General features: G+C 42.4%; 1 protein-coding gene across 1 annotated transcript in view; it reads right to left on the bottom strand.

Moving 5' to 3' along the window:
* Positions 1-27,410, bottom strand: part of Mcc (MCC regulator of WNT signaling pathway) — a 365,744-nt gene that overhangs the window by 260,788 nt on the left and 77,546 nt on the right. Inside the window, exon 3 of the mRNA XM_057788580.1 lies at positions 15,852-16,063. Within this exon, the coding sequence (XP_057644563.1) occupies positions 15,852-16,063 (212 nt within the window). The remainder of the gene's footprint in view (positions 1-15,851; positions 16,064-27,410) is intronic.

The following is a 27,410-nucleotide window of genomic DNA, read 5'->3' as shown; positions in this document are numbered from 1 at the left end:
TCTATGTTTCTGTCTTATTATTTTCACTCATGTCTTTGTACCCTTTACTAACTCTTCTAATCCCCATGCCCCTACCCTGGTAAGTAATATTTTTGTCAAAGTTGGTCTCCAATACTTGATGACTTAGCTTGACTGGCTGACCAACAAGTCCCAGGAATCTCACTGCCCCTAACTTCCCAACACTAGGATGACAGGTTGCACCACTGTGCCTGGTTATTTTATGTGGGTCCTAGGGAATAAATCTCTGGTCCTCATGTGTTGACAGAGATTTCTGTCCTGCCTGGTCTTGCAGTCATTCTTTCCCAAAGAAACACACAGAGGTCTACATTATTTATAAACTGGTTGGCCTGTTAGCTCAGACTTCTTATTAACTAATTTTTACACCTTAAATTAGCCCATTATTCTCATCTATGTTAGCCACGTGGCTTGGTACTTTTTATCAGAGAGGCATTCTCATCTGGTTCCCTCTGTGTCTGACTTCCTCTGTGACAGCTGTAAATTCAGCCTTCCTCTTCCCAGAATTCTCCTGTTCTGGCTGCCCCACCTATACTTCCTGCCTGGCTATTGGCCAATCAGCATTTTATTAAAATACAAGTAACAAATCTTTACAGGGTACAAGGCCATTGTTCCACAGCAGTCACGCTTGTGTGGCAAGTACTTTACCAACAGAGCCATCTCCTCAGCCCCAATGTGTTTACTTCTTGAAGTCATGTAAAGATTGCTCTGTGAATGAGTAACACATTTTCTCTCCCTCAGGAAGAGCAAATGACAACAAGCAAGTGATAGGAAGAGACAGGTTTGAAGAGGTGTTGGTCATGCATTAATTAAATGAAATGAATCAATACCCTACATGTACTGAACACATAACAAACATGACCAGTTACTCATGGGATTATAGTAGTTACACATGTTTTCTGCTAAAATCTGTTTCTTAGAAATATTTTTTTTCAGGATGGAGAGATGACTCAGCCATTAAAGGGTGGGTTCACAACCAAAAATAAAAGAAATACCTTTTTCCCTTTCCATAGCACAAGACTATATCTAAAAGATAAAAGATAAGGAGACAAGTCTGAAGATAGGACTCTATTTCTCTGTTCCTAAAAAAAGAACTCTACTGAGAAGATAAGATGAGGCCATCCTTTCTCATGAGAGAGCCCTTTTCTCTTGGCTTTTAAAGCTACTTAAGAAAGCCTCTACCATTGCTGGCAATTAGACTGAGGCCTCTGGGTTCCAAATACATCTTTGATAGATGCCTCTAAGTGCATCAAAATTGCAGGTACATTTTTTCCAGCATTTAATGCTAATCCTCCCTATCATCTATGGATAAATAATTACACGGTTGTGTCAGGAGGCCCCAGCATAAAGACACCAAGGGATTCAATTATGCTGTAGTAACATTGTCTTATATAAAATCAGAAAAAAATGAAAATCTTCTTAGTATTTTGTGTGTGTGTGTGTGTGCAGCATGTGCATGCACTCGTGTACATGCACATGTCTATATGTATGTTTGTGGGCAGTGAACCAAGGCTATCCTTAGAAAAGTTGGGGCATCATTTATATTCCTATAAAGGAGTACACAGGGTATGTGAGACACATCACTGGTCCTGTCCGGTGGGTCAGGAGAAAGGGTGATTTCTTCCATAGTATTGCTGAAGCATCCTCTGTTATATAAATGAGTGGCTACAAGATCAAACCATGGGGTCTAATGAAGTTGGGATCATCTTTATTGATCGCATCCCATGCAATCTCTCTAACCCTCAAGTTCCTCATCTGTACATGAATGGTTAACTATATAGACATATTCATGGCATAAGGTTGTGAGAATTTAGTGAGATAATTTGTATTGCTCTCGATTAGCTTGCATATTATGTGATATAGAACAAGTGTCTATGAGCTATTAACAACATGGGAAGAAATACAGCAGGCAGGCAAACGGATGGAGCTAAAAAACATCATTTTAAGTGAGGTAACCCAGACACAGAAAGACAATTATCACATGTACTCACTCATAAATGGTTTTAAAACATAAAGCAAAAAAAAAAAAAAACACTCCACAAATCACAATCCCAGAGAACCTAGACAACAACGAGGACCCTAAAAGAGACATACATAGATCTAATCTACATGGGCAGTAGAAAAAGACAAAATCTCCTGAGTAAATTGGGAGCATGGGGACCTTGGAAGAGGTTGAAGAAAAGGGGAGAGGCAGGGAGGGGAGCAGAAAAAAATGTAGAGCTCAATAAAAATCAATAAATAAAAAGAAAGAAATACAGCAGGCAAACCTGTCCCTGCATCACAGAACACAGGTTGCTACAAGGCTCCAGATGTTCTTCCTTTCACCCAGGCCTCTGGTTAGATGAGATCAAAGAAGGTTTTTTCTCCTAGCTATTACTATGCATAAAAATACAGCAAACAAACCCATTAATGGGTTTGCATAAAAACACACACAGAGAAATCAAAACTTCTGTATATTAAAAAAGTCACAATCCTTTAAGTTCATTCTACGTATAAGTTTTACAAACCCAGGAGCCCACACAATCTAGGTTCAGAGGGCTATTTCTTTCAAAGAAACCGTTCAATGATGAAACGTAAGTAAAAACAAAGGAAATCCTTGTTTAGCTTCCTGTGTCCAGCAGAGGCTGACTCATAAGTAATCCATTGCTGTCCTAGCCATTCCCTGCTTTGCTCTTGAAATCTGTTATACTGCCCCTTTGTCCTGGGACTACTCTCTCTGCAAACATGCAGGCTGGGAGTTTAACTGTTCCTAGCCACACCTTCCTTCCCTGCCTTTTTCTGTAGCAGCAGAACAGGCTAGTTCTGCCTCAGTAAGCTGCACTCCCTGCTACTTACAGCAGGACAGGAGTGATGAAGTAGCGTGCAGAATTGTGACTCTCCTGGCTGATCGCGGAGAAGGGACAGGTCTGCCAACTCTCGGAGGCTTGCACAAACACAAGAAGACCTCGCTTTCTCCCCCCTCATTCTTAATCCACAAACATATTCTCAAATACCAAAATGCAAAGATAGCAAACACTACAATGTTGAGAATGCATGCACCCTCTCGCCTCTCTATATTTTTTAAAGAAAAATATGCCATTAAGATGACCATAATGACCAGTGTGTTGTTGATACATGCCTTTAATCTCAGCACTTTGGAGGCGAAGGTAGACAGAGCTCTGTGAGCTGGAGGCTCAGCCTGGTCTCTATATCAAGTTTCAGGCTAACCCGGATTACATAGTGAGACTTTAGCTTAAAAATAAAGAGCTAATACTATTCGCACGGTTAAAGATCCACTGGGATAAGTTATTGGAAGAAGTAATGAAGAGGAAACTACCACAGCAATGACAGGCAGGGTGCTGCCAAGCTGCACTCTAGACACAAGCGTCATTTGTTTTATGTGTAGGAAACTCCTTTTCCTCTGACAGACACAAAATGAAAGACAGAAATGCAAAGAGATCAGGGAACTATCCGGTGTCTAGACATAGGACCACTGCCCTCTAGTGTGTATTCAAACACTCAGTGTCCTTCAGTCAGAGATGGTTATTCCAAACACAGGAAAGATGATGCTCTGTTGAGCTGCCCAGCAGGACGACTTCAAAACTAACGCACAGCATCATTAGAAGAAGGACATCTGGGGACTGCCCACCGCCTCACTAACTGTGCTGCTAACACTCCTATGAGGTCTTCAAAATGGACTTTAAAAATTAAAACCCTCAACACTTATTTGTTTATTTAGTTATTGTCAGTGTGTGCTCCATAGTGTGTGGGGAGGACAAACTGTGGGAGTTGGTTCTCTCCAACTGATGGGTTCAGATATCAAACTCAGTTGTCAGGCTTGGTGACAAGCACCCTTACTCTTTACGCTTCTGTTTTGCCCCCACACTAATTTGCGAAAGGTAACAAATACTATATTTCATAATTAATGTGTGCCAGGATAGTGGTCATCACGAAACCTACCCTAGTCTAGATTCTTCTACTGCCTGAGCGAACTTCAGTGAGGGGTTCAATCTAGGCCCCCATAATCCTGATATTGAAATGGCAGGCTTAGACAGAACTCCACCCTCACCCCAATGCCCCTGTTCTGAATCAGGTGGGCAACGATCTATGGCCGTTGTACTTTCAGTTCCAAATGAGTGGGTTTATTGAGTATATGATGAAGGCCAGAGTAAAAGCATAACTAGTGAGTGGCAGTAGGAGCAGTAGGGAGAGAGTGAAACAGCATCACATTGGGTGCTCAGCATCCTCAGCAGACATCCCACTGAGGCAGTCAACTGAAGATGGGTCTTGATAGAGAAAGTCTTGGGCAAGTTCCCCGTGGGTGAAGCATCCAAGTAAAAGAACAAATAACAACATCCAGCAGAAGGCAATTAGGGAAGTCGAGGCAGTCAGTTGGAGTTCCTAATTGAGCTTTCTTTCCCACAACTGAACTTCCCAAGGCTGAACTTCCTGATTCTCATCTCCACAGTAGACACTTTTGTGTCATTGAAAAAAAGTAATAGTGACCTATTTAGGAAATGGCTTACCTTTTAGCCATCTTCAAGGACACAATGCCTTACTTTTTGGACTGTTTGGCTATTTTCTTCCTTCCCTGTCATAGAGTCAGAGGGTGCAGCCTGTCCCAAGACAAGGGACCTTGGAGGACACTTTGAGACAAATATGTTTGGATCTGAAGTTGGGGGAGAGGCAATGGCACTTTCAAAGCCAGTTTCTTCTAAGTGAGTGCAAACAACACACAACAACTTACCAACAAAATATGTATCGCAGACTCTTTATCTATTAGCTAAGACAATTGTCTTCGTTTATGACTGGTATTTCTAAGTGAATTTTACACACAAAACAATAGAGTGTAATTTTTAATGGCAACCTCTAAAAAACTGGCTGGTAGGCATTATGAAAATCTTTACAGCTTACTTCAGTAACTTCCTGATTTCTGTCTTCAAATGTTGCTCCATCGTTATCTACTCAAAAACTTTAAGATTGGGGGCTGGAGAAATGGCTCAGAGGTTAAGAGCACTGACTGTTCTTCCAGAGGTCCTGAGTTCAATTCCCAGCAACCACATGGTGGCCCAAAGCCATCTATAATGAGATCTGGTGCCCTCTTCTGGCATGCAAGCATACACGGAAGGAATGTTGTATACATAATAAATAAATAAATCTTAAAAAAAAAAACTTTAAGATTTTTTTCTCTAATAAGATAGGAAAACAGCAATAGCAACCGTAATTGTTGATTGTGCACTTTCTTTCACAAAGCGCTTTCTGTGCATTGTTCAGTTTAATCCTCTTCATGATTATGGGGAAAATATTATCACTCTTACATTTTCAGAACATGAGGTTTAGTCAAAAGAAGTAAAATTCATTTTCTGCAGTCTGCTGGAAACGTAGAATATGTGTCCTAGAAGCTCACCTCCTGGTTACTCATGGCAGCTCTTCTATCAATTAATAAGGAAATGTGAAAAGCAAGAAGAGCTGAGACGCCAATGAAATTAAATTTAGTTTTCCCTTCCTTCCTTCCTTCCTTCCTTCCTTCCTTCCTTCCTTCCTTCCTTCCTTCCTTCCTTCACACACACGCACACACACACACACACACACACACACACGGTTAATAGTAGTAGATGTTACCTACCTGTGGTGTTAGCAAGTACCTTCCTTTGATGAAATGATGACGCTGGGAGGTTTGGAGATTGGCTCTTGAGTCTTTGCCATTTCGAGTATTCAAAATGTTGGTGGAAGTTTGAAATGTCACTTCAAAGGAGTGGTACTATTTGGAGGTGTGGCCTTTTTGGAGTAGGTGTGGCCTTGTTGGAGGAAGTGTGTCACTGTGGAGGCAAGCTTTGAGGTCTCATATATGTTCAAGTCACCCCCAGTGAGACAGGTGATTTCCTGTTGCAGGTAAGTCAAGATGTAGGAATTACTAGTTCCTTCTGTAGCACCATGTCTGCCTGCCTGGCGCTGCCTTGCTCCCAGCCATGGCAATAATAATGGACTAAATCTCTGAACTGTAAGCCAGTCCCAGCTAAATGTTTTCGTTTATAAGAATTCCCTTAGTCATGTTGACTCTTTACAGCAATAGAAACATTAACTGAGACAATATCACTGGCCTACAAGATGATATTTTGTGAGATGACATGAGGGAAGAATACATTTGAGAGCTGGTAAGATAGCCCAGACTCTTATTGCCAAGCCTAACAACCTGAGTTTGATCCCTGAGTCCACATGGAAGAAGAGAACCAGCTCCCAGGATATCTGAGAGTCATTGCTCCCCAGAAGCAGGAAGTGGCCACACCGTTACTCTGTGACAGCAAGAGTGGAATGGCTGTCCTCTGTGCATTTGTTGCCAGCCGAGGACAGCCATGTTCTCTTTACAGCCTGACGCGGGCCACCCTGTCACCTAGTCACTCCTTCATTTGTTACAAAGAAGAAACAAGTTGAGTCATGGCAAAGGGGATAAGGCCAAAACAAATTCAACTGGCTAAGCAGGAACAGAGAACATGTCCAGGAAAAATAGTCAGTGCCTGGACTTTAGATTTATGCAAATAATACACAGCACCAATCCTTCAAGAATATCTCTGTGTTCATAAATGCACCAAGAACAGCCTTGCAAATCCCCCTCAGTAAAAGGAAGAAAAGAAACAACAGCAAAGAAAGTAAAAAGGAAAAAAGAATGCTTTTTTACTAACTTTAATATACTTCCCTCAAAGTATTACACTGTTCACAGGATGTTAGAGCATAAAATGTCAAATTTATGCTTGCAATGTATTTCTTTTAAACCTAAGAGCATTTTTACTGGAATTTGAGAGAAAACCAATAGGATAGGAAGCTGTAAATCTAAGCCACGGCCAGGAAGAGGGAGTTGGGTAAGAGGAAGAGAGAAAGCCAGGCTCTTTGAACCAGAATGAAGGAAGAGGGCTGGGTTGGCACTGGAGATCTGAGGGTATGAAGGATAAGAGAGTATGAATCTGAGCAGAGAGATGGTAAGAGGATCCATAGAGCATTTTAGAGCATAAATGTGCTCCTAAGATTTTACTAATTCAATCAGAATGAAGAATTGAATGTACCTCAGTAAACCATCCCTGCACATTCACAAATGGGCGCAAAGTATCCAAATAAGTAATTTCATTTCTGATGTGGCTGCTTTTGGAAGGTGGCAATGACTATATACTTAAACTTAATTTAAAAAGTTAAAATTGTGGGTTGCAGACTTGGTTATCAAATAGATACTAGATTATTAGGGCTTAAAATTCCTGCAGGACAAACTATTTGACACCCCAATCATTTCCAAGTCATTCATGATATACCAATACAATGCACATGAACATGCAAATTCACAGTCTGTATCCTTGTAAGCAGTGAACATTAGGTGCCGTGGGATAATGCTTTTGTACACTGTAAAGATTTGTCACTTGTATTGATTCAATAAAATGCTGATTATCCAGTAGCCAGGCAGGAAGTATAGACAGGGCAACCAGATTAGGAAAATTCTGGAAAGAGAAAAGGCTGAGTGTACAGTCACCACCCAGATGCAGAAGAAGCAAGATGAAAATGCTGCACTGAGAAAAGGCACCAAGCCACATGACTAAACATAGATAAGAATTATGGGCTAATTTAAGTTGTAAGATCTAGTTAATAATAAGCCTGAGCTTGCCGGGCGGTGGTGGCGCACGCCTTTAATCCCAGCACTTGGGAGGCAGAGGCAGGCGGATCTTTGTGAGTTCGAGACCAGCCTGGTCTACAAGAGCTAGTTCCAGGACAGGCTCCAAAACCACAGAGAAACCCTGTCTCAAAAAACCAAAAAAAAAAAAAAAAAAAAAAATAAGCCTGAGCTAGTAGGCCAAACGGTTTATAATTAACATAAGCCTCTGTGTGTTTATTTGGGACTGAATGGCTGTGGTACTGTTTGGGACAGAAACTTCTGTCTACAGCTAGGTAAAACCAAGCTATCATCAGATGACTCTTCAGAGCTCAAGCACGACTTAGAAAGCACTGCCCTCTGTTCTATTTATTTTATTTCAAATATTTTTAGCCCTTGATTTTAGAACATCTAGGTAGCAGGTTCAAATTAAAAAGAAAACAGTAAAAACAAATGGTAACCGAAAAGCCCTCATTATCCTACAAGTGGAGTGGATAAAAGGGAGAAAAGGGAAAACAAATTAAAAAGCATATAAAGTTCATCAAATGCCTGAAGCAAAACTAGAGCCTCATCACAAGCGTAGGAAAGGTAGTTTCTCACCCTGAAGTATACAGATTCACAGTGCTCTCCAAAGCGACAGAAGCCTGGATGTTATATTAAGAAAAGCTCAGCTAATAAATCGACTTATCAGTACTTAGAAGCATGTGATAGATTATTACAATACAGGTCTCATTTGTTTATTTTTAAATATAAGATTTTTTTTTACTTGAGAATTGAAGATATGCCTATAATGTATTTTGATCAAACTCCACCCAGATCCACTCTCCATGTTCCTACTCCCTCTCAGCTTTGTATCTTCTTTGTTTTCAATAACCCTCCAAGCTCAATTTGTTTTGCCCATATGCTTCTAGACGTCAGGCCATCCCCTGGAGCATGGCTGATTTTATTATCAGCAGAAAAGAAAAGGCTCCATAGGGTTTCTGACTGTTGGAGTCACAGAACATCAAAACTCACTAGGTCTCTCATTTGTTTAGTACAGCATGCTATGAAAATGCTTTTACTTTTTAATTATTTATTTTATGTGCATGGGTGTTTTGCCTGCATGTATTTTTGAGTGAGTGTGTCTGTCCCCTTGGACTGGAGTTATAGACAGTTGTGAGTCACCCTATGGATGTTAGGAATTGAACCAATGTCGTCTGGATGAGTGTTCTTAACTGCTGAATCATCTCTCCAGAGCCTGCTTATTTTATTGTTAAGTATGTGTGTGTGTGCACACATACACATGTGCACGCATACACACTTGTGTGCAGTCCTCTCTGAAGCAGTAACAGAATGTCAGATCCCCTTAAGCTAGAATTATAGGCAAATGTGAGCTGTTCAGTAAGAGTGTTGGGAACTGAACTTGGGTCCTCTGCAAGAACAGTGTGTTCTCTTAACTGCTGAGCTATCTCTTCAGCCGCTGTTGACTTTTAAATTTATATAACTTCATTTGCACAACCTTGTTTTCTTTGTTAAGAAAATATAAATGCCTTTTGTTTAAAAAGTACAAAATGAAGTGTTAAAATAGTAAACTTGTGCTGATGAGATGGCTCTAAAGGTGCTTTCTGTCAAGCCTAAGGACCAAGGTTCAAGCCCTGGGACTCACATGGTGGAAGGGGAGAATTGACTCCAAAGTTATTCGAGGTTATATGTGTGCCTTGGTATGTTCATGTTCATGCATGCATAAACATGTAGAAAATGCAGAAAAAATTATAAGGAAGTAGACAACATTGAAACCTAATTGTGCAAGGCAGAGGAAGACAGGCTTGGACAGCTCGGTAAGACTTAGCTTTTTTAATCTGCAAAGAAAAGAGGCCAACTGTGCTTTCCTGTGCTCTGAGCCATCATTTGAAACAGTGGGGAAACACAAAGTCATAATACTTCTTCATTGCTAGCTGCCGTGTCAGATAAATGACAGCTCAAAGCCAAATGCCTTTGTCATTATGGAAGCAAATCCTACAACCATTTAGAAGCTTTCTAAACTTCTAAACAGAAGAAAGTTTTCGAAGCTTCTAGATTGTTCCTTGGCCATGTTCTCAGAAGAAAACAAATCTCTATACTTATTCTTTGTTCATTTTGTATTGTCCTGATTCCCTAAAACTCTGAAGGATTGGTTGAAGCTGTGCTGAAGAATTTCTTGTTTGCCGCTGAACAGTGCCCAGAAGAGGGTGCTGTGGCCACAACGCTGGGGTATGTCCTCCAGAGCAAAGGTTTCCAGATCTTAGCCCTAAAGTTGGCAACTCCTTAGTGATCAGAAGATCTTAAAATAACAGAAGGAGAAGTGGAAATTCCCCTGTGTTAGAAACGATTCAAGAACATAAACAATTTTGTGAAGCCATTTAAGTGAGAGAAGATGAGGAGACGAGTGATGGCTGTTACTTCCCATGGAATTGTTTCATTTGAACACTTCATATCGTGTGCACGGTTTCTTTCCAAGAGCAGATTTGATTTATATCAATTAGTTCTATTATTAATAAAAATGCCAAAGCTAAGGTCATTTAAAATGATTGTACGGTTGAAAGAATGTGCCAAAAAATTTATATTTTGTTCAAGAATTTATCAATGGTGTATCTACTAATAAAGGTGTTTATGTTTTACGCATCAGAGTGCTCCAGCGTGTCAATATTTAGAAGCTCTAACATTACTCTCTGAGTCATCCGGATCTTCGGAGAAATGTTTTCAGAGAACAGGCATTTTTCCTGTTGCAGTCTCTCTGTACCAAACTCTCCCTGTTTCGTGTGGCTTTGCTTTACAAAGAGAGCTTGGGCTTTGCTGGCAGTTTTATCATCGTTCCATGGTGGCTCAGAATGAAGTCAGTTCAGCTAAGCTGAAACCAGCTGCCTGGAGCTTTCTTTCCTGTATGGCTCTGCCTGGTCGTACATGAGGAATATCCCATGTGAAATCATCAAGTTAGATGTGAAGAAGTCATCCTTGACAGCTTCTGAAAGCTAGGGCGGGACGCTGTCTTAGTCTGTTCCGTACTGTTCTCACAGAATACCTAGGCGTGGTGACTTACGATGAATAGACACTTAGGAACTCGCAGCTTTCAAGGCTGGGAAATCCAAAACCAAAGTGCCAACATTTGACAATGGCGTTTAGTTCGTAAGGGGTAGGCAAACTCTCATTTTATCACCATCATCACCACCATCATCACCACCATCACCATCACCATCATCATCAATTCTTCTTTTTTTGTTGTTGCTGAAACAATGTCTCAAAATGTAGCCTTGGCTGGTCCGGAGCTTGCTATGTAGACCTGACTGGCCTGGAAATCATAGCTATCCACCTGCCTCTGTTTCCTGCATGCTGAGATTAAAGGAATACACCACCATGCTTGGCATTCTTATGCTTTCTTTATAATGACATCGATCCTATTCGCAAAGGTGGAAACCTTGGAGCCCAGTTACCTCTTAAAGCTCCTCCCTCTTAGTATGGTTATGGTGATCAAATTTCAGCATGAGTTTTGGAGAAAACATTCACACTAAATCAGGTACCAAGCACAGTGGCAATTTACACGGATTGTTGCTAGTCCTTCACTTAACAACTTAGTGTACCAGGCTTACACTACAGACCTACCAAATCTCTGCCTTCAGCTTTTCTGGGTCCTTGGCCAACTTCTCCTGCAGGTCACAACTTCTCCTGCAGGTCACCAGCAGTACCCAGACTGGTCATAGTAAGAGTGTGAAGGAGGTTGCAGACTGGCCTTGCTCTCCTGTGTTGACCTGAAAGCCCCAGAATAGCTTAAAGCTGAACACCAAGCTGCAGAGTCAACAGACTGCACCACCAGCTCCTACATGTGTATGAGGAGGTAAGCCATTACTTGTGCCCTAAATCACATGTGCCATCCTGTCTCTTCCATACAAGTGTCTGCTTATTTACAGCATCATCTTGTTCTGTACTTGGCACCTGCTTTGGTTTGAATGTCTCCTTCAAACTTCCTGCTGAAACTCAATGGCCATTGTAACAATATTGAGAGGGTGGTGGTGGCAGCGGCAGGAACTTAGAAAGTAAATGCTTCTCAGTGGGTGATGTGGGGAGACCTATGTCCGTTATGGGTTTCTTCCTTTTGCGTCCAATCTACCCTTCTTTCTCCTGCTTCATCGTGTGGAGGGGACTCTGTAAACATTGTTTCTCTGTTAACAGAGGAAGCTGAAGGACACTGAAGGAAGCCAGAAATCCCCAATCTGGCTGCGCTCTCCCAGACAGAGACATGGTAGGACATCCAGCTTGCTCACTCCTGGAAAGATTTAGTGTCTTGCTATTTCAGAAGGCTTTCTAGAATTTCACTGGCATTCTGAAGTCACTTTCTTTGTGATGTTCATCAAGTCTTGCCGATGGAATCCAGACAGTTGGGCCAATACTCTAAAGAGCTGGTATCTATTTGTCATCCCTGGCATGAAGAACCACCAGGAACTTCTCTATTGCCCACAGGGTACCATCACACTTCAGAGGTAGAATCAGCACTGGGTAATTTGAGATACTTCTTCTAAATGTGTTTCTTGTCTGGGTACTCTGTCTCTGCCTGAGATGTGAGGCTGCTCTTTCCCTGTGTTATGTATAAACTTGCTGTAGTTTTCTTTACCCGCTGGTGGTAATACTGTGTTACTCATTAATATTGCTTCTATTAACTTTCCCCCGTGTGAATTACTATGTGCTTCCTGTCTCCTAGCTGGATGCTGACCAATGGCTTTTGCTTCTAGCTGTTTTGTTTTTAAACAGAACTTAATTTTATTAGTTCAAGATTTTGTTTTAGAAGGAATATAAATTACTTTTAATACGACTTTGTAAATAAAGGGACTGCCTGAGTGTGCCATTTCAAGAGGCTGTTTGCTTTCTTTGGCCACACACGAGGTGTGTTTCTCAAGCTGGGATCATGGATCCCTGTGAGGAGACTCAGAAGCAGTGGTGGCTATAATGAACCTGTCTAAACACAGGACTTAGACAATGACTACGATTTCTCATGTAACAAGAAGACTCCAATGGACATCAGAAATGGTGTGGACATGGGAAGGGATGGAGAATTGAGAGCCCCAATCCCCTAACCCAGGGTTTAAGCACATAATTGAATTCAAGCCATAGCTAAAATTTTCTGGTTTTCTCACTCTGTGAGAAAACATGGCCATCCTAAGACTTCAGTGCCCGTATTTGCATTTATGGTCAGCTTCTCATGAAGGATGGCCGTACATGAGCATGTTCAGTTTTGTTTATTTATGTGGTCACATAATCATTTGTGGACTTGAACCCTTTTTAATTATTCATTGCATTTCAGTGACTAGATGCCATCACTTACCACAGGTATTTTTCATAGATTTTCACAGCCATGGACAAACAGAAAAGACTACAAGCTGAAGTGCACTAACTACTGCTAAATGAGCTGCGTGTCTGGGGTTGAGTAACAATTTCCTCTGAGATAAAACCCTCCACCCTGAAGAAAAGGTCATTCAAACAGAATTTTCTAAAGGAGATGAAAGATTATCTAGCCGGGAAGCTAGTTCATCGCAGGAAGTAAGCAATGCAAAAGCATCAGGAAGTTCCTAAAACTGACCAGATTCCCTAGGCTCCTCTCCCCTGAAGCATATGTAAACTATTAGGACTGCTGAAAGACATTCTCATACCAGAAGGGCTGCCTGGGAGACGCAGAAATCAGTTGAGTGACCCAGAAGAGACACAGGCCGTCGGGGCTACCTGAAAGAGACAGTCTCCAACCCGCTGAACTGTGTGTGGGCTGGATAGTGTACTGTAGGTTTCTGGTTTCTGTGATTTGCTACTCACACTGGTGTGGGATTTTGGCGATGAAACTGTTTTTGAATCATTTATGGTCTTATAAGTAACCCCTCACTTATATCCCTATAAGAAACCCAAATTAAATCCATTGGTTGGCCTTTGGTGGTATCCATTCTTTGATCTATTATCAGCATGAACCATTTGTTCACATGTCTCTAGGAATGTAGGAAGGGCATCACACAAACCTTGTGTTTAAGGGAGTTGTTATCTAACTAGTATCTGCTCAGGCCATCTCAAGCATCATCCACTCAGTGCTTGAGTAACCAGCAGGGAGGGATATGTATGGAGACATATGAGAACGCTATGCCTTAATACCTTTGATCCCCCAACTCAGAGGACCCAGCTAGATGAAACCTGGGGATTGTACCTACTTCTGCCAAGGAGAGATAGGGCAGCAGGACTCCACTTGAGACCACGGATTCACTTAGTGGTAGGAAGCTGACAGCTCCTAGAGCTTCCCACAATGGAACTGCTGGACATCTGGGGCCATGAACCTTGAGTCCTTCAGAGCAGATGCCAACCAAATATTGATCAATGTGTAATGCTGGTTTTTACTGGCATCTGTGTTGCTATGGCATTGGCTATCATGAAAACAAGGTCAGGGGCTGGTGACTGTAGCTCCATCACCAGAGTGCTTACTTAGTCCACCTGCTGTACTGGGTTTACTTCTCGGCAATGCATACACCAGAAATGGTGGTCCATGCCAATAGTCTTAGAATTCGGGGGTGGAGGAAGGAGAATTAAGAAGTACAGGATAATCCTTGAGCTATAAAGATTGTTCGGGAGCTCCAAAGCTCAGCTCCAAAGCTCATAAGGAAGGTCCAGTCTGCTGGAGAGGGTATGTAACAGGCATATATAACGGTTATATATAATCCAGACCCATGGCAGACATATTTACTGGCAGTCTCCTTCTCTACTGAGCATACAGAAAGTAGGTACTATAGTTATAATTCTAGTCAAACTGTGCAAAGTTGTCCTTGAAGGGTGGTCAATAAGGAACAGTGCAATAACCATGGGTGATTGGACAGGCCTTAGGTGATGTAATCATACCCAGGAAGAGATTGCAATATAGGTGCTCTTAATATTTTAAAATTTAAATGCATTTTAAATGATAACAGTTTAGACTTACAGAAAAGTTACAAAGACAGGATAGAGAGTTCCATGACCAATTTCTCATTTATTAACATGTTATATTATTATATGATCCTTGTCACAGTTCATGAAGCAACACTGTTCATCAGCTAGAACCCATATTTCCCCAGGTCTCTGGCTTTTTCTTATCTAGGATCCCACCAAGGGGATGGTGTTACATATTAGGATGGTTGTAAGCAGGCGGTGTTTCTTCCCAGACTTTCCTTGGTTTTAATACGCTTAGCAGTTTTGACAAGAACTGGTTAGGAATCTTAGAGAATGTCATTGGAGCTTGGGTGATTTTTCTTGGCATTTTAATTATTGCTAGAGATTTTTGATTGTTAGCTTTTTCAAACATCTCCCTCCAAAATATATGAATAGAAGATATGTTATAACATGTGTTTATAAACCTGCAGTCTTTATCAAACAAACCGTGAATCATATGTCCTGGCTGTAGACTTGCCATTTCCCCATTCTAACCTGAATTTCAAGAAGCCAGGTAGGGAGAGTGAAGGAGGGAGTTGAAAGGGAGGGAAGAATTCGGACAGAGCTCAGATAGCAATCTTAGTTTGTAAACTGCAAGGTACTGAAAAGAGCGAGCCATCAGCGGTATACCCTCATGTCCCATCTCTGCCTGACGGAAGCCAATAGCTCTTTACCCCTGACAGTCACTGTCATGGCTCATGTGAACAGAAAAGGGGAGCTGAAGTGACTGGGTAGCTCGGATGTAGCACTTGCCCATGCGTGAGGCTGTGCTTCCGTCCTCAGCACCGATAAGAAAAAAATAAAGTTAAACTAAATACGGCATAAATTAATGCTGTTTCCCCATAGTTCCCACAGAAATAATCTCAAAGGTATAAACCAGAACAATAATCAGACTTTCAGTGAAACCGTTTTCTCTTTTCATTTCAAAGGCATGAAGTCCAAATAGAAGGAAGTGTATTCTATAGCTTTGTAAACTCTGGTGCCACAGGAGCGTTCTTGCTATAGAAGAACTATCGTGGACTTCAGTAAATCAGACTGCACAGGCTACAACAGAGTTAGTCAGAACACCCTTTAGAATTCTACGTTATTGTTAGCAGTGAGAATGAAGTTCCAAAGCCTTTTAGTGCTAGTGACTTTGGAATACTCCGCAATACCAGCCACAAGGAAATGGTAAAATATTTAGTGCAACAAGAAGAGGCAATGCTCAATATTCCCTTTGGAGCTCAAAATTAAAATACTGTTAATGGAATATAGACAGAAGACGTGTTCTGTGAACAAAGGTACTCACGGTGCGGGCCAGCTCAAGATAGCTTCCGCCCGTAGAGGTGCCAACATGCGGGGATTGTGTGAGAAGCTTGTGGAGGACAGTTGGCTGAGGCAAAGAGCTTCCGCCACACTCCAGCAGCTTCTGGAAGGGCAGCCGGCTCTGCAAGTCTGGGCTCTGGAGGTCCCTGGCACCGGAATCATACTCCCAGTTCTCTCTGGCTGCTGACAAAGCACCTAGTCCAAGAGATGCAGGGAAAATAAAAAGACATTTCTTTCATTAGCCTGTGGGTGGTCAGCAAGGAAGAATTCGAAGTCTCTGAGTCTTCCCCATGCCAGCGTCCCCAGACCACATGTGGCTGCCAGGCTGCCTGCTAAGTACTTTTCCTTTCAAACTGACACGCAGGAAGTTTGGAGATAAAAGAAATTTCAAGTAAAGAATAATGGAAATAATGTCCAATGAATATGAACATGCTCCCCAACATGAAAACTTGGGGGGGAGAGAAATAGAGAAAGAGGGAGGGAGTGAGGAGAAGAGAGAAGGAGGGAGTAAGGGGAAGGAAAGGGAGAGAGAGGAGGAGGAGGAGGAGGAGGAGGAGGAGGAGGAGGAGGAGGAGGAAGAGGAAGAAGAAGAAGAAGAAGAAGAAGAAGAAGAAGAAGAAGAAGAAGAAGAAGAAGAAGAAGAAGAAGAAGAAGAAGAAGAAGAAGAAGAAGCAGCAGCAGCAGCAGCAGAAGGAAAGCAAGCTCAGGAGAGCCAATTCAGATGGGAACCGCATCAGTCTGTGATTTGCACTTGGTTTTTATGTTGACCTTGCTGGTGATCCTGGGGAAGAAGGAAGCGAGAGAGACGACAGATGGTATCGATTTAACCATGACTTCCTCATGCTCATGGCATCTCACCTGGAGGAAACTGGGCTGTGTTCATGATGCTGGGGCAGCCGTACAGCAGCTGCATAGCTGGGTTCAGGGCAACCGACTGCAGACAAAGTGACAGCCTCACTTCCCAGGCTTCTCACAAGCCCCTCAGTGTGTGCTTCCCCGTGCCCTTGGCCTTCTGGTAAGGTTCAGGTGGATCAGCACTTGGGAAACCATGTAGTGCAGATGGCAAGGCCACAAGATGAAAGACGCCTCGCTCCTGGAATCACCTCTTATGGGGGAATAGTCGGCTCACCCTAAATGCCCTGTGTTTTTACTTTAGATGAATAGGAATGGAGCTTCTCTTGCAGTGGTTCTCAACCTTCCTAATGCTGTGACCCTTTAATACAATTCCTCATGTGTGGTGACCCGAAACCGTAAAATTATTTTGTTGCTACTTCATAATGGTAATTCTGCTACTGTGATTGATCATAATGCAAACATCTGTGTTTTTTATGGTCTTAGGTGACCCTTGTGAAAGGGCTTTCCGACACCCAAAGAAGTAGTGACACACAGGTTAGTATTACCCTACTACAACAGGTTACAATCTAATGGTATTTGTTTGGCTGGGGCCTCCAGCTTACCCCTGTACAGTCCAGAAAGCCCGATTCCAATCTCTCTGTCTCTCCAAATCCCACCTGCTCAGAGAGTCTCCAAACTAAGGAAACATGCCAAGAAGCCCAGTTCTGCATTCTTGGTGACTATTGCAACTTCCTCCCCTGATGCTTCCAGCCACCTAGGTCCCCACCTAAGCGCTCAGCTTTAGACCATCCTTGGGCACAAACCCAGCTTGTGATGAACAAACACATCATTGTCCCTTGCCTACAGTCTATAAAACTTTCCTGACCTGGCCTGGGTGTGTGACTTCTCTGACCTCAGAGAACCCTCCTGGGAGTTGTTTTGCTCAATATACCTATTGCTATGTTGTTACACTTTTCAATTGGGCTTGATCTGACTTACAAGGTAGGTGGAGAGACTTATTTTCCTGAGGGTGGGGTGGGGACAGAAAATCTGTTAGAACTAACGATTGTAATATGATGCAAAAGTGTAATGAAAAGTTGACCTAGAGGAGGAGATAAAGCTTGAGGCTTCCATTGCTGCTTTTGCTAGAAAAATAAGACTTGAAGAAAACCTGCTTTTTTGCATTGTCCACTTCAGAACTCATGTCTCTCTCCGGTACATGTGCCTGAGTCACATGCTTCTATCTTAGCTACAAGAAAGGCTGGGGGCATTTTATAGGGAGGTAGTCATTTTTAAACAGTCAGATGAGGGGTGTTCAAAAAGGTTGAATGGCAGACACGTGACAAAGATTGTGCATTCCCAGCCCATAACCCAAGCATCTCTCAGAGAGCATGGAAAGAGTGGGGTTGCTCCCTACCCAATCAGGCTTGGACCCACTAACTCCATAGAGCCAAAAGCTCTATGATAAAGTCATGATAATGTCAGTCAAGCTTCTGTCCGCCAACCCAAGGAGCTGGCTTCTCAGAAATCATGTGACCGGCAGACAGTCTGCTAATCTGACTGATAAACTGGAACCCCCCCCCACCCTGCTGCAGCACTTCCTCCCTTGAGCCCCTTCTTCCCCTTCCTTCCCCCTGACTTGAGCTATATATGCTATCCCTACCATTTCAATACAAGCTGGCCTCTGAAACAGTCTCCCTGGTCATTCCTACCCGCAGGAAACAGGAGATCCTGCTGCCCAGCTACTCCCCATCCTGTGTCTCCAGTGTGCAATGGCCAGCTGGGGTCAGGGGACCAGCAAGAGGTTGATATAGGCACAGTGTTGGGTACTGGGGATTCAGTAGGAAGCATGATAAAGTGTAGCTCCTGATTGTGGAGTTTTGCAATCTTTAATAGGCAGCTTTCAACCATAACAAAGAAGGATCCACACTGATAAACTTGTATTGTGAAATGAGAGTATAAACAGACTGTTCTGCAATCTGAGTATAAGAATGTGTAGCAAACTACAAACTGTGTACCGGGGGTTCTGACATGAGTAGACAATCCACCTTTTGTGGATTATCGATGAAGTTAATCAGTGTGATTTCGAAAACTATCTTCCTATGATTTATCACTTACTATGCTCTGCTTATCTTAAGTCAGTTTGATCCAAAAGTCTCATGTGGGGCTGTGTGACTAGATATACCAGCCACTCTGAATCAAAGCTCACAATACTGTCCCTGTGTTTGTTCATAGCCTGAACAAACTTGCCTGCCATTTAGATGATAGCATTATGTTAAAAGTAAAATGCTGCAGGTCCCACAGCGGGCAGTGGGTCCCAAGAGCAGCCAGTCCCAGGCAGGCACAGTTCTCCCAGTGGCTGCAGTGGGCCATGAGTCCCAGGTAGGGAGCTGCCTGGTGGGTGAGAGACCTCGATGGGGCAGCCAGTCTCACTGGGAGAGACAGACAGGTGGGCACACCACAAGACCATGCCGCAGGTCTCTGAAGGCAGCTGGTCCCTGGCAGTGAGCCACACAGTGGGCAAGAGACAGACAGATAGGCATGCCATGCAGAGTGAGGTTGGATATTTATTTAGTTGGTTATGAAGGGGAAAGGGGAGAGCAGAGAGAGAAGTAGGGAAAGAGAGAGGGAGAGAGAGAAACAGAAAGGAGGAAGGAGAGAAGTGGGGAGAAGGGAGAGACAGAAGCTGCCTCTTGGAGAGGGAGCTGGAAAAGAGGAAAGACTAAGGCTGGAAGCTGAAGATCAGCTTGCCTTCGCAGATGTAGGAGGGAATAGGCATGGCTTGTCTCTTAAAGGGACAGAGCAGACCATTATAGGTGGTGATGCTGGGACTGAACCTAGAGCCTCACAGGTACTTGGCAAGTAATCCAGCCCTGAGCTACATCTCTAGCCCTCGGGGTCTATTTTAATACACAGCATATAATTTATTATTTTTAAAGATTTTATTTTGTTATTCATGTGTGTGTATTTGCCTGTGTACATGCCTGCGGGTACTTGCAGAGGCCAGGAGAAGACAGCAGATCCCCTGGGGCTGGAGTTACTGGCAGTTGTGGGTACCAGGATAGGAGTGCTGGGAACCAAGCTCCAGTCCTCTCCTCTGCCAGAGTAACAGTGCTCTTAGCCACTGAGTTATCTCTCTAGCTCCCCGCCCCTTAGTTACTTTCCAAGAGGAGGCTTTGCTTCAATACAGGCTTCAAAGTGTCTGTCCTTTTGTCCTTCCCTGTTCTTCTCAGGGTTCTGCTAGTTGCCTGATTACCTCAGGGTTTTTGCCCCAGTTCCAGCATTAAGTTGCAGGAAGAAATCAGAGTTGAAAAGTGGATTTCTTCTACACAACTGAATCTCAGGTGGTCTTCACACATGCAGCAATACACATAGAGCTGGACTTCCTTCTTACATCCACATTACCCCTAGTACTGTACACAAGCCTGTGATATATCAGACTTTTAATAAACATTTAATGAACAGATTGCTGAATGATGCATGGTTGTATTGCCCCAGAGTTTCATTCTTTAATCAGGAAAAGCAAATGTGTATTACTTAAAAGTATCAAAATAAACTACATGCCATTTTTTTCTTTATGACAACTGCAAGGGACTCACTTTACAATAAAATATGGTAGTACTAGAATGAGCTGGTCAAAGAAAACTTTAACTATTTTATTTCTTGTTTTTTTTTTCTTTTGTGACAGGGTTTCTCTGTGTAGTCTTGTCTGTTCCAAATCTTACTCTGTAGACCAGGCTGGCCTCAAACTCAGAGATCCACCTGCCTCTACCTTCTGATTGCTGGGATTAAAGGCATGTGCCACAAGAGTCTAGCTAGGAAACATCAATTATGCCATGCTGATAGGTCCCAGGCCAGTTGCTAGCAGGTCTAATTGCCTAACTATGTTTCATATTCATTGCCAGATCAAAAGATCTTAATCATTGTTCTGCAATCACTGCTGCTGATGTGATGTTGTGCAACTCAGACCTACTTAGGAGCAAGTCAATCATAATGCATCCACACAGCGTAAAAAAGGAAGTTCACTTAAAATATAGCAGACGACTCCAATTACGCTCTTTTCAGCTGTCCTCTTTTTTTTATATTAGACTTTTTAAGATAAGGACCACCATTTTCAAGACAAAACCCGTCATATAGTTGGGCCAATTCCACTGAAAAACTTCAAAAGAATAAATATGGCGACCCTCTCTTAGACCTTCGCATATACATACATGGTGGTTCCTGATGACTTGAGACCCTTGCCAGCCTCCATTCAGCTCCTTTCTAACTTCTGCTGGTTCCTGTGTGTGGTGGTTTGAACGAAAATGGCTCCCAAAGAGAGTGTCACTATTAGGAGGTGTGGCTTTGCGGGAGTGGGTGTAGCCTTGTTAGAGGAAGGGTGTCATTGTGGAGGAAGGCTTTGAGGTCGCATATATGCTCAAGCCACAGCCAGTGTCTCAGCCCACTTCCTGTTGCCTAAGAGTCAAAATGTAAAAACTTTCAGGTCCTTCTCTAGCACCAAGTCTGTCCGGATGCTGCCTTGCTTCCTGCCATGACCATAATCGACTAAACCTCTAAACTGTAAGTGAACCCAATTAAATGTTTTCCTTTGTAAGAGTTGCCATTGTCATGGTGTCTCTTCTCAGCAATATAAACCCTAACTAAGACACTATGCATCAAGAAAGAAAAGACTGAAGACACCCTCCCCATATTCCTATGGTCATTCTCCCTTCCTCCCATCCTTTCTGCTTACCTGATCCTAACAGATACGAGATGCTAAAACACTAATGCCATTCAAAGCAAAAGCCTTCATTTTAAAGAGCTTGACTTTGGTGGAAGGCTGGGATGGGTTCTAAGGCATGTCCGGGGCGTTGAGCATACTTCCTTCTTTCTCCACAGCAGCATTAAGGAAGGAGGTTTGTTAGTTCACCATTTCACATCACCTTGTCATTCATCCTGTGGTGTCAAGTGAAGACAGAATCACTTCTCTCCAGAATTTGTATTCCTGCATTGCCACAAATGCTCTTTCCCCACAAGAGTCACATTGCTCCTCATGAGAAGGAATTTGGTAAATGTACCATCAAGTCACAACTCTCCAAGCTCTTATTATTTTAATATTTGCCAGAACTGTTAAGTTAAGGAAAAATTAACAGTGATTTTAGACTAGGTTACAGCCAATTGAGCTGTTGGCCCAAGTGGTTCCATGGAAATATTCAAACAAATTAGGCTGTTGCCAAGACAATAGGTTGCTCTCTCCAAACAGACTGTAAGGCCCCATTGCTGAAGGCAACACTCAAACAACTCATTGAACATGGAGAGGTCAAGCTGATGACTACATAGAACCTTCATTCCTATGTTCTAGTGTCTTTGGGACGGGAAGGTACTCTGCAGGCAACCAAAAGAAAAGTGTAAACACCAACTCAGCTACAACTTTTTTGATCTCCAATGCTGTCCTGCCTGTAAAATATACTAGGGCAATGGTGGCACAAAGCTTGTAGAAATATCCAATCAACATCTGATTTGACTTAAAGGCCTACTCCATGAGATGGAACCCATACTTGACACTGCTTAGGTGACCAAGAATCAGAGACTAGATAGAACAGGACCTAGGGTAAAACCAAACACTATGGGTCCCAAAAAGAAAAGCAATAGAATGATTCCTACTGATATTCTGGTCACTCATAGACCAGTGCCTTACTGAGCCATCATCCAAAGAACCTTCCTCCTGCAGTGGATAGGAACATATACAGAGACCCACAGCCAAACATTACTCTCACTCTATCTCCCTCTGTCTCTGTCTCTGTCTCTGTCTCTCTCTCTCTCACACACACACACACACACACACAAAGAGATATATAGAGAGAGTTCAGAACACACAGCTCTAAATGGGATGTCTCCATCAAATCCCTACCCTTGGAACTCCAAGGAAGGGGAGGGAGAAAGAGAAAATGAAGGACTCCAGGATACAGGCCCTCTAATCAACAAAGCAAAGCTCATATGGATTTTCAGAGACTGAAGCAGCAAGTCCAGGTCCTGCACAGGTCTGTGCCAGGTCATATGCATATGTACTATAGCTTTCAATTAGTATTTTTATGGGACTCCCTACCAAGAACGAGTGAGTTTCTGATCCTTGTACTTTTTCTTGGAATCCTTTCCTTCTGTTGTCTTGCCTTGTCCAACTTTGATGTGATTTTTAAATCTTTTTATATTTTATTGTTATTTCTAAGAAGTCTTTTCTTTTCTAATGAGAGACAGAGGGAATGGATCTGGGTGGGAAGGGAGGTATAAATGGAGATTGCTTGTTTGTTTGCTGGCCACTCAGACCCAAATAATTACACTGAAACTATATTAATTGCAACACTGTTTGACCTATTAGCTCAGGCTTCTTATTAACTAACTCTTACATCTTAAATTAACCCATTTCTGTTAATCTGTATATCACCATGAGGCTGTGGCCTACTGGTAAGGTTCTGGGGTGTCTGCCTCCTTCAGCAGCTACATGGCGTCTCCCTGACTCCACCTACTCTCTCTATATATCCCTTCCTGCCTATCTATATTCTGCTCTGACATAGGCCAAAGCAGATTTATCATTAACCAATAGAAGCAACACATACATAGAAGGATATCCCACATCAGGAAGGTACGGAGGAACTGGTAGAAGCAGAGAGAAGAGAAACAGTAATAAAATATATTGTATGGGAAAAGAATCTATTTGCACTAAAAGGGAGGGAAAGAGTATGATTTAATATGATGTGGATTGTGTTTAACATTTGCACATCAGGTCAATGGTCTTATTCAGGAAGAAAATGATACATGGACAAGCAAGCAAAGCTGCATAAAATGATTCACAACCCATCAGCCAGATAGAGTTAAATGGACCCACTCACCCCTGATGAGATCCATATCATTCAGCTTTACTATGTGCCCAGAAGGGGAGAACCAAAACTATTTAGTGAATTTAAGTACGAAGTGTCAACATTTAATATGGGTTAGCTTTTCTGTAATTTCTCAAGCATGATAGCATCTTAAAATTCTGATTCTTTTTTCTTCCAGGGCCTTGCACTTGCTAAACAAGTGCTCTCACACTGAACTGCACACCAAGTTCTCCTTCTGCTTTTGTCTTAATAACATTTTATCATATCAAGACTAATAATAAATCCTTATATTAATTACAATTCAACATCCAGAATTAGTTGATAGACATTGTCCTTGGTTTGTTAAAACAGAAATGGGGCAACCGTCATTTGTTCATTTGTAGAAATTTTTTTCAATACATACATATTCTAACTGTAAGTCAATATTCCTCCTATCTTGATACTTCCCATGCTGTCTCCTGCAGAAGTAAAGTGGTTGACATAGGAGTGAGAGATCAGCAGAGGCCACATGGACCATTATGCTGTGCTGTTCTTTTTTTTCCAGGCTATTATTTCCAGTTATTATCCAGTGGAGTGATAACTATCAGAATTAGTTGATAGACCCAGAGGGGCAATAGCTACTATATTGGTGTGTGTGGTTGTCATTATCAAAACACAGACAAAAATAGCATAGCCTGGGTAGCTTAAACAGATATCAATTTCTTCACTGTTCTAGAGGCTGGTAGTTCTAGATTTGGTGCCAATATGGCTGCCTACTGATGAGAGCGTCTTGTTTTACAGATGACTGCCGTCATGTCATGATGTCCTTACATGGCCAGGAGAGGACAAGAACCAGATTTTTGGAATCTCTTCTGATGGACACTAAACCGAAGTAATGGCTCTTTATTCCTGACACCATCTAACTCTACTTACCTCCCTCCCCCACCGACCGAAGATCTCATCCCCTAATAGCACATTGGAAGGGTGGGGACAGTGCTTCATTGTACAAATGGAGCTGGGAGGGTACACCCCTAATGTTCAGTTGATAACAACCATTGAGCAGCTGCTCTCAAACCAGGAATCTGACTGAATGGTATCCCTGGATTGAGATCCAGTGCCATCCCTGTGTATGCAAAACCAAAGGAAGCCATCTTATCTGCCTCTGCAACTCTACAGGGCTCTATGATGTTAGAGCTATGTGTATTCTTTACAACAACAGTAAAATTGAATATTTAGTGTTAAAGCTAAATAAATTATAAATAAATAGAAAGTGTAAACAGCTTGTTAATTAGAAGAGCATGAGGGTGGATATGTAGCTCAGTGTTAGAGTGTGAGCTTAGCAATTGAATCTGGGGTTCAATCTCCAAAACCTCATTTCCTCAAAAAGGAAAAGAAAAGCAAATACAGCAAGCATCCGTTTGTTTTGTTTATAAAATGCGTCTCTGGGAAATACCTGCTCTTGGAAAAGTCTGGAATAGAAAGAATGCCAAGCATTGAGACCTGTGCACTGTTGGTGCTTGGCAGCTATGAGCTAGTACTTTAATCTCATCTTCAAAATGCCACCCAGGTTGGGCTCCAAGGCCTGCAATTACTGTGCTTATTCACCAAGGGCATTCTGCCACCTTCCAGCACACGTCCTTGAGAACAAAGCCTTGGAAAGATCTAAAACTCACCTTAAAGACAGTAATAACAATCCTGATTATATGTGAAGCCCAGTGCATGGGGAACCTCACACTCTTTAAACATCTTTTTTTTTTTTTTTTTTTTTTTTTTTTTTTTTCCTTTTATTTATTTTTTATTCTTTTTTAATTAAAAATTTCCACCTGCTCCCCGTTTCCCATTTCCCTCCCCTCCTCCCAAATATTGCCCCCTCCCCCCACTCCCCTCCCCCTATCCCCACTCCTCTTCTCCTCCCCCCACACCATTCCCCCTCCCTCTCGATACTGAAGAGCAGTCCAAATTCTCTGCCCTGCGGGAAGACGAAGGTCTTCTATCTACGTCCAGGAAGGTGAGCTTCTAAACAGGCTAAGCTCCCACAAAGCCAGTTCATGTATTAGGATTGAAACCTAGTGCCATTGTCCTTGGCTTCTCATCAGTCTTCATTGACCGCCATGCTCAGAGAGTCCGGAATCAACCCATGCTTATTCAGTCCCAGACCAGCTGGCCTTGGTGGGCTCCTAATAAATCAGTTCCACTGTCACAGTGGGTGGGTGCATCCCTCGTGGTCCTGTTTTTTTGCTCTTGTTCTCCCTCCTTCTGCTCCTCATTTGGACCTTAAGAGCTCAGACCGTTGCTCCAAATTGAGAATCTGTCTCTACCTCGATCCATCGCCAGATGAAGGTTCTAAGGTGATATGCAAGATATTCATCAGTATAGGATAGGGTCATTTCAGGTTCCCTCTCCTTAGTTGCCCAAGGTACCAGCTGGGGACATATTCCTGGACACCTGCGAACCCCTCTAGAGTCAAGTCTCTTGCCAACCCTAAGATGGCTCCCTTAGATAGGATATATACTTCGCTGCTCCCGTATCCATCCTTCCCATATCCCAACCATCCCAATCCCCCGAGCTCCTCCCATCCTCCCCTTCTCATATTTCTCATCCCATTTCCCCTTTGCCCCATGCCACCTCACCCGCAAGTTCCCAGTTTTTGCCCTGCAATCTTGTCTACTTCCCCCTCTCCAAGCGGATTTCTTTGGGTTCACTTTCTTATTTAACTTCTATAGGATCACACATTATATGCTTAATGTCTTTTATTTATGGCTAGAAACCGATTATGAGTGAGTACATCCCATGTTCCTCTTTTTGGGTCTGGGATACCTCACTCAGGATAGTGTTTTCTATTTCCATCCATTTGCACGCAAAATTCGAGAAGTCATTGTTTTTTACTGCTGAGTAGTACTCTAATATGTATATATTCCACACTTTCTTCATCCATTCCTCCATTGAAGGGCATCTAGGTTGTTTCCAGGTTTTGAAAGAAATTGAGGAGGATACCAGAAAATGGAAGGATCTCCCTTGCTCTTGGATAGGGAGGATCAACATAGTAAAAATGGCAATTCTACCAAGGGCAATTTATAGATTCAATGCAATCCCCATTAAAATCCCATCAAAATTCTTCACAGATCTTGAGAGGACAATAATCAACTTTATATGGAGAAACAAAAAACCCAGGATAGCCAAAACAATCTTATATAATAAAGGATCATCTGGAGGCATTACCATCCCTGACCTCAAACTCTATTACAGAGCCTCAGTATTGAAAACAGCTTGGTATTGGCATAAAAACAGAGAAGTTGATCAATGGAACCGAGTAGAAGACCCTGATTTCAACCCACAAACTTATGAACACCTAATTTTTGATAAAGGAGCTAAAAGTATTCAATGGAAAAAAGAGAGCATCTTCAACAAATGGTGCTGGCAGAACTGGTTGTCAACGTGTAGAAGAATGAAAATAGATCCATATCTTTAAACATCTTACATATATCATCTTTCTATAGTCTATAGTCTATGAATAGCAATTATTTTTCCACTTTTAGAAAACATTTTTCTATAGCCTTAATTTTATGTACATTGCTTTTTTTTTTTCGGCTTGGCTTGGCTTGGCATGATGATTACAGAATTGGAGTTTTCCACTGTATACATTAAACATTCCTAACGGTGACCTCAGAAGTCTCCGGGGTCTGAAAAAGCATGGGACAAAACCGGTCTCGCTGAACATAATGGACAATGAGGACTACTGAGAACTGAAGAACAATGGCAATGGGTTCTTGATCCTATTGCACGTAATGGCTTTGTGGGAGCCCAGGTAGTTTGGATGCTCACCTTAATAGACCTGGATGGAGGTGGGTGGTCCTTGGACCTCCCACAGGGCAGAG

This window comes from Chionomys nivalis, chromosome 14, assembly GCF_950005125.1.
Source record: "Chionomys nivalis chromosome 14, mChiNiv1.1, whole genome shotgun sequence".
NCBI lineage: Eukaryota > Metazoa > Chordata > Mammalia > Rodentia > Cricetidae > Chionomys > Chionomys nivalis.
Note: the sequence above shows the minus strand (reverse complement) of the source record. Positions and strands in the feature narration are given on the sequence as shown.